At 37.3% G+C, this 13580-nt stretch overlaps 1 protein-coding gene across 2 annotated transcripts in view; it reads left to right on the plus strand.

The window, feature by feature from the left end:
* TBC1D5 (TBC1 domain family member 5) overlaps positions 1 to 13580 on the plus strand; it is a 317301-nt gene that overhangs the window by 161264 nt on the left and 142457 nt on the right. The window contains exon 5 of one of the 2 annotated variants that reach the window (XM_031044993.2): positions 791 to 857. In XM_031044993.2, coding sequence (XP_030900853.2) covers positions 791 to 857 — 67 coding nt within the window. Of the gene's footprint in view, positions 1 to 790; positions 858 to 1803; positions 1984 to 13580 lie in introns of those variants that run through there. The other variant, XM_031044994.2, reaches the window with a different exon arrangement.

Raw genomic sequence — 13580 nt, forward strand, 5'->3', positions numbered from 1 at the left:
AGGAAGGCTCATTTAAACAGAACAGGGAATAATGAGCCTCATTTCAGGAAAAGACTGAAAGAACTTGATTTCAGTAAGCAGAACAGAGGGCACAAAGATGCGCAATGCTGTCTGTAAATGAATTATGGAAATACACAGGGGCATAGAAGAATTAACAAGCTAAATGACAGGTTGGGCAAGAATAAATAAAAAAGGATGTGGATAAATTTCATTTGAAAAACAGATTATTGTTCCTGGCTTTTGACAATCCTTCAATAGCAGTTACTATAGAGTGGAAGGTTTCCTTGTAATCCTCAGTTTCTATGAACATCGCTGCTCTATGTATAAACAGCCCACAGCATGTAAAACAAGATGTTTTGCAGACATGTTAAGTGGCTTCAGAGAAGCTTTAAACTTGTGCTAGGACACAAAGTACCTGATACCATACCATCACAAAATAAATGAACTTTTATATTCTTTGGCTTAAAAATCAAACTCGTCTATTTGTATGGTATGCTTCTATAACCTTATACTAGTAAATCTGTGTTTAGTTAGGACCTCAAACCAAAACTTCAAGTGAAATTAAATCTCAGATTTTCAGAACATTTAGACTCCAAATAGAACACGGAGGCTCATTGTCTCTCTTGCCAGCTGTAAGAATTTGAAGATGTGGAGTTGAGACTTACCTATGTAAGTTTTGTTGTAAACTAAAATTGCAATATATGGTAAAATCAATTACGATTCTCATCAATATTGTGTTGTTTATTATCAGGGTTTGTCTTGTAACAAAAGTGTTTTATTTTTGTATTAGGAGGATCAAATGAAAATGGAAGCACGCACCACACTTCAGATTCTGATGGAACGTTTATTTCTTACAGGTTGGTAATTTTTTATATTTTCTATTTTTTTAAAGTTTGACTATAATAAGCAGCATAATATATTTAAAGCAAAATAACAGATCCATGTATTTTAAGGGTATTGTACACACTAAATTGCAACAGTCAGGAGACTAAAGGATGTGAAGGATTTCATTAAGTAATGATTTGAAAAGTTTTCTGCCCTTTTTTTTTTTGAAAAAGCTGTTGAAAATGCTTAAATGATGAAAGTATACTGTGTTTATAAGCCTAAATAATTTTAAGGGATTTCTTTTTCCTCCAAAGTATGGAATAAAGTAGAAATTCTCACCTAAACTCATAGCAACTAGGCTAAACACTGAAATACTAAACTCAACAGGGATCACCTTTCTGATCTTCTCCAAGGTAACTGGATCTATGCTCCACATGAAACTCTGTTTCAGGTCAAAACCAGAGTCAGGATTTCTTAACTTTGAGGTTTTCTGACAGGAAAGTAATGTTTCCGTTCTGTTGGTCGTAAACACCAGTTAAGGAAACATGAGGCTGAGTAACTTTCTGCAGCACTGTCACTGAACTTGAGTCTTGCTTGGGCACATACCAGAGGGGATCTTGCAGTTGAAGGCACAGAAGAGTAATCAGCAGATGTATAGTTCTGTCTTTCAGCCAGCAAAATGCTTCCTGTGCTACAGATGCTAAATCCGTGTCCTTGTGACTGGTAATTTAATAGTGAGATTTGTGCTAACCAGAATGGCTGCATCTGATTTTGATGCTTAAGTACAGCAAAATGAAACAAACTTACCACATGATTGTTTTGAATTTATTTAGAGAACAATAATGGATGGCATCTTTTTAATTTTTTGTGCTTGTAGTCTACTGGAGTCTGTACTTCAAAGAGGTGTAGGCAGGCAGGAGAAACCTGCCTGTTTGCCTGGCCCTGGGAATATTGCACCATCTTGCAGGCAGTGAGCTGTGCTGGGCTCAAGGAGCCTGTTGAAGGCTGGAGACTGAAAGGTTGCCGAGAAGATCAGGGAGAATACAGCCTGGTCTTGAGGATGCTGAAAAGAAAGACTTTTTGTAAGGACTTAGAGGGAACAGCAAAGACTTTGTTGCGATTCAAGCACTCAGAGGAAGATTCTGGACTCAGAGCAAGGTTGGAAAAAGCGGTGTACCTGCAGGGACTCAGTGGGACAGGGGAGGCTTGATTTACAAATCTTTCCTATTTTCTGTATCCTAGTAAGTCTGCTCTAATGAAACCTACTTTGTGATGATATAAAACCCTTCGAGGGTAGTTAGCATGTTCACTTTGAGAAAAATATGCTAGCAAATCCATTCCAGGTTTCTGCCTGACTCTATTTCTTGTCATATTTGTTTTCTCTATGCATGCAACATACTATCTAAGTTAAAAGAAGGGCTCAAAAATACCACCCAGAATAACCTCTGTGGTTTTTAGGTGAGAAGTGTATGTAGATACAGAGACCATGAAACAATCTCTGAAAAACAGGCAAGAAAGAATTTAGCCAGATCAGCAGAAGAAAGGAGTTGAGAGTTCTCTCTGCCATTAATTCCAGGGCATTTATTCTTGAAAGTCATCAACACTTGAAAAAGAAGCCACCAGCTCCAGATAGGCTCTGGTTCCATGACCATGTAAGCTGTGGTGCTGGGGTCCGACTCTTTCTTCCTATCCCTTCTCTACTTTGCAGTAGCACTCTCACTAAGCCAGTCCAGGGAGCTAACCTAGGCAAACTTACGCATTCTTTATAGGGAGAGGTTTCTGATGATTTGGTTCAGTGTTCACCTGACAGAGGTTCAGATGGGTATCAGTGCCAGTGCAAGGAGGGTAGTTAGAATGGACAACGAAAAGTAAGTGGAAGGACAGAGCATGGTTCCATTTAGTTCAGGCAGCCCAAACTGTAGTGAATCCTCAGCTATCTTTAATGCTCCACAAATAAGTGGAGGCTAAAGCCAGTCTCTTGTCTCCAAATTCCGTAGTCCAAAGTGGATGTAATAAATACAACTTTAGCTACGTTGCTATGACTTCACCAGAATAATAATTGTATTCTCTCAGTGAGGATTACAGCCCAACTTACAAAACTGAAGTTAATTAGTATTTTGAAAGTGGTCCCATATATCTCTGCCAGAGTATTATTGTTATAACTAGAAGCAAGATGATAAAGCAAGATAGTGCAGTATATATATGTGGGGAGTGAGGTATATTTATGCACATAGAGATAGATATATATATATATATATAAAAGAAATCTCTGACTTCTAATAGTAGGCAAGCTACCACTGTTATTAAGTAGCATTACAGTGTTTAAGGTGTAAAATGATTATTTTCTGCTCAGTGACAAGTAACTCCCATTATATAATGAGAGTGGCTGTAAATTTGCTGGTTGGGTTGAATATTCTGTTGATAGTTATAGTTCTGGGCTGCATGTTAAGTAAAAATGAGCAGCTAATACCTTATGAAAGACACAAAGTGAATCTTAAACTGCCTTGAAAGGTAACGATGGTAAATGGTTGTTATTTCTTTAAGGACTCATTAGAGATTTGGACTTATTTTAGTATATTGTCAATGAATATTGTTATAGTAAGTTAGTAAGTAATATGGTAAAACTGATGTTAGTGTTGTTTACCCAGTGTGTTTCAGTCTTTCTTATTTAAAAAATACTGGCTAGTGAATTTTTGCCCTAGAAGAGGCAAAGGCATCTTTGGATCATGGTAGATGTCATGCCCGCAGAAGGCTAATATATACAAAATGATACTGAAAATTTTTACTGAAACAAAAGATGTTTTATGCTTTATCAGGAGCAGTATCTCTGCAATTCATTTAGAAGAATAGACAACTCCAAATGTTTTAAAACATTTGAATGTGAATATGCTTTGCTATTAAAGTGCTCTTTAGAGCATATTGTTTTAATAACAATTAAAAAAAATGGGGAGGGGTAGTACTTGATTCCAACACTTTCTATTTTAAAGGACAATTTTACACTTTCCAATAGAAGCTTCTGAGTGTGTGTGTGTTTATTAATAAAGGATGTCAGATCATTGTTCTCTCATATATTTACAATGCTCAGAACTATTTGTACAGTTTTATTTTTAATATGATGGTGTCATCTTAGAATTTGTGACTCTTGCTTGTGTTGAACACCACACAGATTTAATGCTGATTATTCTCAGTGAGCATTTCCCTTTAGGTCATAAAGTTTGTAAGTAATGGAAGTGAAAAGCACATGTGACTGACACATATTTCTAAATATGAGTTTGTGAATGTGTCCTGTGAGGTCATGGAGAATTTTCTAATTGCTCATCAGGCTGTGATTGAAGTATTGTTTGTGTACTAGGTAAGAAGATTTCCTAATAAGAAATTACGAAAATTATTTCCTAGAACCACGTCATCAAAAGTAGAAGCTCACTATTAGAAAAATTTGAATAAGAGAGGAACTTTAATCTTTAAAGCATGAGAAACATGAGGAAAGTATTTCAGCTCCACTCTAGTGTGCTATTGTACTGCTTTGGTTAAAGCCTTTTCTGGATGTGCAAGTTGTCCAGACTTCACCAAAAGAAAAAGAAAACTAAGTGTGGGTGTCTAGTTTTAGTATCTGCAGTACAGTGCCACTGGAAGGTAGAAATACTGTCTTTCTCCTGCCTTCCCAAGGGCAGCTGACCTTCTCCTCGCCAAAGAGGTGAACCCCTTGCCAGCACATATGACTACAGACTATTACATTAATCTGTTTAGCCTCAGTACCAGCTGCTTGCATGTTTTTAATTATCTTATTAGATGGTATAACAGTGACCTATGAAATAAAATGAAGGTGAGTATTTTTTAACTTTATTTTACGGGCTATTTTTCTAAATATATTTTAATGACCTAATTATGACTTTTAGGGAGAGCCATTGATGCAGACATTCAATTTGGCTGATAGAATCTAACATCTCAAGGACACTTATTTTCTTCCAAGGTGCATTCATACATTAATACTGCTTCTAATAAATATGTAGCCTAAAAAAAGATCACTTTTCATACTTGTGTTGTTAACTTACTTTATAATTCAGAAATCTGTGACTACTATGCTGGATAATTTCTTGATACATCTGTTCACTTTGTATATAAGTTTAATTTCTACTCTGTGTATCAAGATAAAGTTCCTTCCCTTGTGGATCAAACTCCATGACAAGTGATGATTGCTCAAAGTTTTGGGTTATATAGACAATGTATATTCCTCCTCCTGCTAATATTTCAGATGGGCAGAAGATCTAGTATAAGAAATACTTTCATTTTCTGTTTTTGTCCCTGACTTCTCACAGAATCTACTTACCAGATGTTTTCTTTCTTACTGCAAAAAGGCAATGTGGTCCTGCTGGCTGAGGCATGTTTCTTGTGTGCCAGCCAACAACCTCAGGACTGATACTGAGCATGCAGAAGAAAGACGGCAAGGGGTGCAAGCTGTTCCTCACTGTTCCTATCCCTTTCCAAAAGTGGATAGTGAAACTAGTTTGATTCTTCTTTGACCTGTGCCTTTTCTTGGCAACTGAGCTTCTGTCCTCATATGTTAAATATAATGTGAAGATGTCGGCAATTTATATACCTTCACCTTGTGGAAAAATCTGTTGGGAAGCAGCTCTTTTCCATCTACACAAGCTTATTTAGTCTTGTTCATATGCAGATGATGTTTCTTTATTTTTTAAGACACCCCTGTGCAGTTAATATCCTATTATTTTTAACTTTGTCCACTCTGTGTCCACACATAATCAAGAGCTATAAAGAACAAGCTTATTTCTATTGGGGTTTTCAAATATTTTAAGATACAAAAATTTGGGAATAGAAGGCAAAACAGTGAAGTGGCACTGCGTCTCCACTCTGTAAGGAGGATTCTCAGCACTTGCATCCTCCTCTCTTTCCGTAAAGAAGTAGTAAAACTGTCATCCATATTTGTTTTGTCGTACTTAGAACCATATTCTAGATGCCATTGTGGTTCATGCCACTTATGTGCAAAGAGGCCTCTTTGCACCAAAAGGAAGTTCTGCTTGACCAACTTGATAACCTTGTGTGACTGGCCCGGTAGATAAGGGGAGAGCAGTGCATGTTTTCTTCCTGGATTTAAGGAAGGCCTTTTACACTGTCAGACATATGATCTTCAAAGACAAGCTGTTGATATATGGGCTGGGTAAACACAGTGCAGGTGGGTTCAAAATTGTCTCAGAGAGATCAGTGGCACAAAGTCTAAGCATCTGGTAACCAGTAGTGTACCCCAAGTGTCAATGCTAGGTCCAGTCGTGTTTAACGTCTTCGTTAACGATTTTGATGATGAGGCAGTGTACTCTCAGCAAGATTGCAGGTGACATGAAACTGAGAGAGGTGGTTTTCTACACAAGATGGTTGTGCTGCCATCCAGAGAAGCCTTGGCAGGCTGGAGAAGTGGGCTGACAGGAAGTACATCAAATTTAACATGGAGTACTAAGAAGTCCTGCAAATGGAGAGGAAGAACCCAAGGCACCAATGTATGCTGAGGGGTGGAAAATACCATGGCAGAAAAGGACCTGGGGCTCCTGATGAACTTCAGGTTGAACATGAGCCAGCAAGGTGCTCTTGCTGCAAAGGCAGCATGAAGGTTTTCCTTTTCTGTAAGCACCATTAGTCCCTTAGTAAACTTGATAGGAAAGAAAGTAACCCCGTGGAATTGGATTTTCATTTTGGCCCCAAAACCTTTCACCATTCTTCCTTCTAACACAAAATCTGACGCTAATAAATTTGAAATACTTATTAGAAGTTCTTAAGGTCTGTAGGTCTAAATAATGCAGTGAAATTCATCAGTGTCAATTTATTACTCAGAACCCACATCATCCTTGCAGCAACATGACTTAACACTGACAGGTGAATGGCATTAGATTTTTCTTGATGGTAAGTATACTTTTTGAGATCTTGATCATGCTGGTGTAAGCTTCTAGTCCATGAGGTGTGCAGTGACATAAAAGCAAGAACATCTGCCACAGAACTGTGAGTGATCTGTTGGTTGAGTTTAGCAACAAAAGAACCTGGAGAAGAACAGTTCTTTCCTACATAGTACCTCAGTGCCCCCACTAGCTCAGTGGGAATTTAAATGAAAGAGTTGCATACTACACCTTTGTAGCAGCACTTCTGAAGATTAAACCAGAGAGCTTGATTTTGCTATACTCTGCTCAGAATGCATCCAATGAGTGATTTCATTTTGGTTATTAAAAAAAGCAAACCACCACTACTACCTAGAACTGTATGTAAAACTTGAATGCAAGATGGCACATTTGAGGAATTAGTTTTAATGCAAAGATGCTTGAAGACAAAAGGTCTCTAATAAGCCTTTTGTCTTACACATTATAAACATAATGTATAACTGGAATAAATCTAAAGAGCAAAGACTTACTTTTAGTGAGACTATGTGGTTTTTAATTATGGCAATAAAACCTAGTCAGTTCAAGAGATTAAAATTATATCACGAAATCACTTACTCATTTTCTCATGTCATTTAATGCAAAATGGGCAAATTTACAAAGTTGAAGTGTAACTAGCTGTATTAGCTAGAGTTTTGTATTCGTCACCCTACACGTTATAAAGTCATCCAAGTTGAAATTGGGTGCATATTTTAAAATATTGTAATTTCTGTGTCAGTTCTAGACTTGCTTTAGTGAGGTGTGAGTAAGCAGAAACATTTTGGCATTTTGAGGCATATTCCTGCAAAAAATATCTCCCCTCTCCCTATTACATCCAGTTTCTAGTTTGATGATTTGTAGATGTTGTGGTTTAACCCCAGCTGGAAACTAAGTACCATGCAGCTGCTCATTCAGCATCAGTGTATTATCAACAATATCCTCACACCAATTGCCAAACACAGCACTGTACCAGCTACTAAGAAGAAAACTAAATCTATCCCAGCTGAAACCAAAGATAGTAGAGCTGTAACTTTTAACTTCTGTTATATACTAGGGGAAACTCTTTAACTTTCCTCTTTCTTAAGGAATGCATGTCTGTCTGTATAACAAGGCTGCATGCATGTGAGCACACAAAATTCACAGAGCTCTGGTTAACTGGGGATATGAATTAGCAGAAGGGTAAAATAACAGGCAGGAACGCTAATCATGGGAACTAGAAAGTAAATGTTCTACATGTACATGCAAAGGATTTCAAAGGTGTTTGGGGCTTTTAAAGTAGAAAGCCTTGACTGCAATTTTTAGCAGATGAGTTTACAATACAAAATAAAAATAATTGAATAGAACATCTACATTTTATTTTGCCGTTCTGTAAATGTGTGCATAAAGAGTAGAGGAGAACAAGCTGATGAAATTTAGACTTCAAAATGGCTGTAGCAAGAATACTGCTACAAAAGCTAAACAATTACAGGGCTAGAAGTGAAGTGTTCTCCCAGGGCCAAACCTGGCGGTTTGACTGAGAGCCACGAAGGAGACTTGGACAATTTGGGGTATGGAGAAAGGTATCTCGGGGTTCTGCATCAGATCCAGTGCTGTTAGGAGTGGTGCTGGCAGTGTCCCACTGGCAGTGTGGCTTTATTTCACTTCCTTGAACTGTACTGCACATATGCTGGGAGCTTAAAGAGCATAGCTAGCTAATAACCTTAAGTTTTTGCTGGAATGTTTACCTTAAGAAAGTGATTTTACCTTTCTTCACTCAAACCTTTTTAACTCTGTGGCAGCCAAATACAGATGAAACCTGAACTGCTTAGAAAAATCTGCCCTTTGAATGTTGAGCCTCCCAGAAGCACAGCCATGCATATTCACACTTACATGGCTGTTAACTCTGCCTCGTATCCTAAGGCAGGACTTTGGGAAACAGAGGAAAATACTTCTATTTTCCAAGCAGATTGATAAGCCTTCACATTAAGGCTGTCAAGTGGATTTTCAGGGTAGCAAATAAAAAACCATGTGTTTCAGAAATGTTTTTTTTAGGAACTTACTGCTTATTACTTGATACTGCCTTTCAATTGTTTTTTTCTCCCTGTTTTTATAGAATTAACTCTGGTTTTATTACATTCCTGGCTGTTGCCTCACTTTTTTTTCTCAACTGTTGATTTTATGGCATAATAAATAATACAAACTGTGCATGTTTCTGGATTTATGCAGTATGTTTAAAAAGAATTGCTGCCTCTACTTAAATATAGGTACTACATTCACTTAGTGATGTTCCTATCAATAAAGACCTCATATTATAAAACATATGACATGATAATTCAATAATTTCTTTCTGATGGCCTGTTCAGTAGCCTGTTGCTTTACTGAGTGCCTCTGGGGAACTGAGTTTGGGTCTCAGCAGTTTAAAACACACATTCTGAAGATGAACCAAAAATGGTATGAAGAAATGGAATTGGCTTTTCTGAGAGCATACATGCACACCATTTTGGTTTAAGATGATTTTGCCAATGCTAGCAGCACTGCTCAAGAGTTTTCTTTGAATCTCTATGAGACTATCCATTTTATCCTTCAATATTGGTCTAGAGGGTAGAATAAGCTTGAGATTTAGATTGAAATCTTAAATATGCATGCTAAAGTTCACACCTTTTAGTAGTATTGCAGTATTTTACCATGTACTGAGAAATATTCTTTATCATCAAATGTTATAAATATTATATTGGTTTTGTTTCAGCATGGACACACACAGAAAAAAGGCATTTTAAAACATGGCGTACTTGGAATATTTTAAAAATGCATGAGACAAAATACCAGTACACACTGGTTGAGGATTTGACAATACTGGTTTCTTTGTAACCCACAGCTTCAACTAAAAGCAAAGCGATTATAAACAGTCATATTTTCCTGGTAGGTCTGAGCCCTTACAGTCCCACAGTGAATCTTTGCCATTTTTCAGTGACATAGATTGTAGTTTGATGTGCCTATTTGCATTGTTACATTTCTATGGGTTTGAGTGTCTCCCACAGAGTTTGATGTTGCCTGAACATCATAGTACATCAGAGCTTCTTACAGTAGCTTTAACCTTTAGAAGTATCTGCATTTGTACCCATCAGCAGCTTTATCCTGTAAATCAGTAAATGCAGAAGTTAACTAGCGGTGGTTTCTATCTGTGCTATACCACTCTTTCTCCACTGATTTCTTCCTTTTCTGAACAGTTATTTTTTTTTTGTAAGGAGCTTAGGTGGGCTACCATTGCATTCTTCTGCCTGTGTAGATGTATTGGTTTTGCCATTATGCTGCAGACTGAAATTTAGCAGCAGAGCCAGAGGCTGATGTTCCACTACTGGCTGTTGGTGTAAGAAAGTCTTCGTTACCTCTTCCCAACACTACCACAGCTAAGTGTTGCCTCAATAAAACTCTGGAACTACTGTTTCAATTCCAGAATTAGTTTCCAGGTGTCTTGTTACATTATTGGTGTCATGCATTCTTAAAGAGTTTATAGTTGCTTGTCTATGGCTGGGCAATGGTGGCTTTCCAGTGTTCTTTACTAAGATGCTTTAGTGTATAGCATCACTGTGGATTAAAATACTTTTTCGAAAATGGTATTTAAGTGCATGTAGAATTTTACTTACACTTTTCTGATGTGAAGTCGTGCTCATTGTGCTTTCTTCCTCACAGTGTGTTGACAGAGATATTTCTCTTCTAAATTTTTTACTTTATCTCAGAAAACCCAATGTTTGTAATTGTCTTAGAAGCATCAGATCTACAAATCATGTCCTGTTGGAAAGAAAAAGGATAATAAATATGCTTATATATGGTTTGCTAGGAGATCAGGCTTATTTCTTATGAGCAAGTATGTGTACTAGAGCAGAGCCCCGCATAAAATTCTTTTGCAGACAGATTCAAACTTGTAGTTATGACAAAAATGCATGCTTCAAAAGATGGAAAGGAACAGATGAGGGCTAAGAACAAACCTTTCAGAACAAATCTGTAACCTTCATCCCTTCCACTGATTTGCTTGCTTTTTCATTCATACATATTGAGCACTTTTCCCACTTCAGAGTAATGCAACTGTCCCTAACTCATGCCAATAAGTACTTTACATTGGACGGGTACGGCATATGAAATTTAAGTTTCCAAAAGAAACATTAAACCAATAACTTTTTTCCTTGTGGAGGTTTTATATTATGAAGACTTTACAATAGATATAGTAGCATAGTAGACAGAATATTTAAATAAGACTATGAAATGAAAAATGTGCACAAAATAACCAGAAAACTTTAACCCTGGCATTTGCCTTTGTTTTAATTGTACAAGCTAGAGGTTGTATTAACACATGATTATGCATTTAATTTTCTAGTTTGATTAAAAACAATTGCATGGGCTTATTCATAGTTTAAGTGGTTCCAATTGGCTCTTGAAGCCTCTCACTTCAGTGAAGCAAATGGGATGTGGTAGACTTGAGTTCCAGTCTTCATTGCTCATTTCACTTTGACCAATGAGTTTTCGGCAAGCCTGGGTTAACAAAGCTTGGAGGTATTAGTTTACAGAGTAGGGCTATATCATTAAAAAAAATTATCCTTTTAGAATTGATAGCTTGTTGATATTACACAGTGTTACTGTTATTGAAACAGTCTCTGGAATTATAAGGCTTAATTTATTAGCCTTCATTCAAAGTATTTGAGAAATGAATTAGTGAATGCTGTTCCAAAAGGATTTTAGATATCATTCAGCTCTAAAACTGAAGCAGATTCCAGCTTCCAAGTCTTTTATAATTTTTTTTTTTCAGTTGCTTGTAACTTTTCTTTTTAGTGATCCCAGCAGCCAAGGGGGGGATGCAGGGGAGATATGATCTTGCCAAATTTCTTTTGGCTGTTTTAAGTGTAATTTTGTGCAAAACGTGCTTGGAATTACATTACAAATAAAAAAAAAAAAAAAAAAAAACAAAAAAGAGAGAAAGGAAGAAGAAGACAAAGCACAGTATCGGCACTAATACCATTTAAGAAGTGTTGAAATTACGCTCTTACTGTGTAGCAATCACTCAGAGCAGTTGGTGAAAAAAAATAACCTGAAGAGTTTCTTTTCTCTCTGTTCATTCTGTTCACAGTTACACTGGTTGAAACCTTTTGCTAACTCAGCTGACACACCAGTCTTTTCAAAGACGTTGTGGGAATGTCATCTGCTTGCAGAACAATGTGAATAGCTTCAGAGGCTGACCTGTTGTGTGCACAGGGGAATGTGTCACTCTTGAAGAATCGCTACCTTAGGGAGGCAGCTTGGCAGTAGTTATAATGGCCAATAATGCTACAAAATTTACAGTGGCAACTGAGGAATATTATACATGATAGAAACAGGAGGGTTGCTTAGATAGGCATAATATACTGTAGTTACTGAAGTATAAATGGCTGTGAAAGAAAGGTCCAGATTTTTCTCAAGCTGTGTCTGCTATATACCATACGTTGTATTTAAAGGAGACAGAATCATGGTAAACAGTTGTAGGCAGCTTGGTTCAGGAGGTGAGGATGTATGGGAGATAGAGAGACAGTGGAATGGCCAGAGAGTCTGACTAGGAGAATGGGGAATGTGGCAGGAAGGAGGGAATCCACCCCACACTATTGGAACTACTTGTTGCTGTGTTGGTCACTTGAGAATACTGGCAGTTGCCAGAAGCTAAAAGTAGCCTTAAGCCCTGCAAGCTAACACTGTTTTAGTCATCTTTGTTCTTATCTGGAGGACTTTTGCTTTTCAAAGTCATTAATAATCAAGACCCAGAAATAAAAACACTTTTTCTGTTGTTTTTGAAAATGATCCTAGCTGAAAGGTGATGCATTCACAAACACAGTGCTTCTGGTCTCAGTGTGAATAGTGAGCTCAGCTTGCTCCATCTCAGAGGAACAGGACCATAATTTCCCGGCTTGCCAAGTCCGTAGCCCAACTGTTCCCCACAAGTGTATTTTATAATTCTGTTCTGGAACTGTGCGATTTTTACCTAAAACAAGGTTTAAAAAAACTCACCCTCACAACTCAACTTAAAAGGCTTAAAATTATCTCACCTTAGTTTGCATATTTTTAGGGCAGCTTGCAAAACCAGAGTTTGCTTGTGTTTAGTATAACCCACTCTGTGACCTTTCTTAGCGAAGGAAATCTAGTGAGATCTTACCCTGGAGTCATAGTAGTAGTTTCCCTCTTTCTGGTTTCATTTGGTCTCCCAGGGAGAAGTAATAGTCTCCCATGTGACACTGGGAGAAGGAGATGTTCACCTTAAGGACATAGACTGAAAATAAATCTGAAACACATTTCCTTGCACATAACCCGGCTACTTACACTGAAATTACCCTTTGAATTTTAAAGGGGTTGCAGAGTCTGTGAGCAAGTCTTGGGCTACTAAGACCATCAAATGGCTTATACTGTTCTTGTATATTTCAGTAGAAGGTACGGGAAATACAGATTTAATTCTTTTATTCAAACTCGGTAGATGGTTTGGGACAATTAATTTCCAATTGTTTCCCAGTAGAGCCTATTTACTTGTATATTAATGAGGCACAGGTGTTAGGCCCCTGGTGCCTGCATGCCTGGGAGGCATATTTAGGTTGTTTATCTAGTCAGCCATAGGTACTGCAAGGTACTCAAGCTTGCCTTCAACAGTTTATACAGTGAGGCTTTGTAATTTTTTGATTTTTTTTTAAATTTGCTAGCACCTGTTAAAATTTTAAAACTGATCATGTAGAAAGAAGTAGGAGTGATTTCAATAGTAAATAGCACTAAATGTTGAAGAAAGTCATCTTCTATGATGCTTAACTGCCCAGCTTGACATTAGGAAGAAAAGAAGGTTCATTTAAGCAAATACGT

This window comes from Melopsittacus undulatus, chromosome 1, assembly GCF_012275295.1.
Source record: "Melopsittacus undulatus isolate bMelUnd1 chromosome 1, bMelUnd1.mat.Z, whole genome shotgun sequence".
In the NCBI taxonomy this organism is placed as follows: Eukaryota; Metazoa; Chordata; class Aves; order Psittaciformes; family Psittaculidae; genus Melopsittacus; species Melopsittacus undulatus.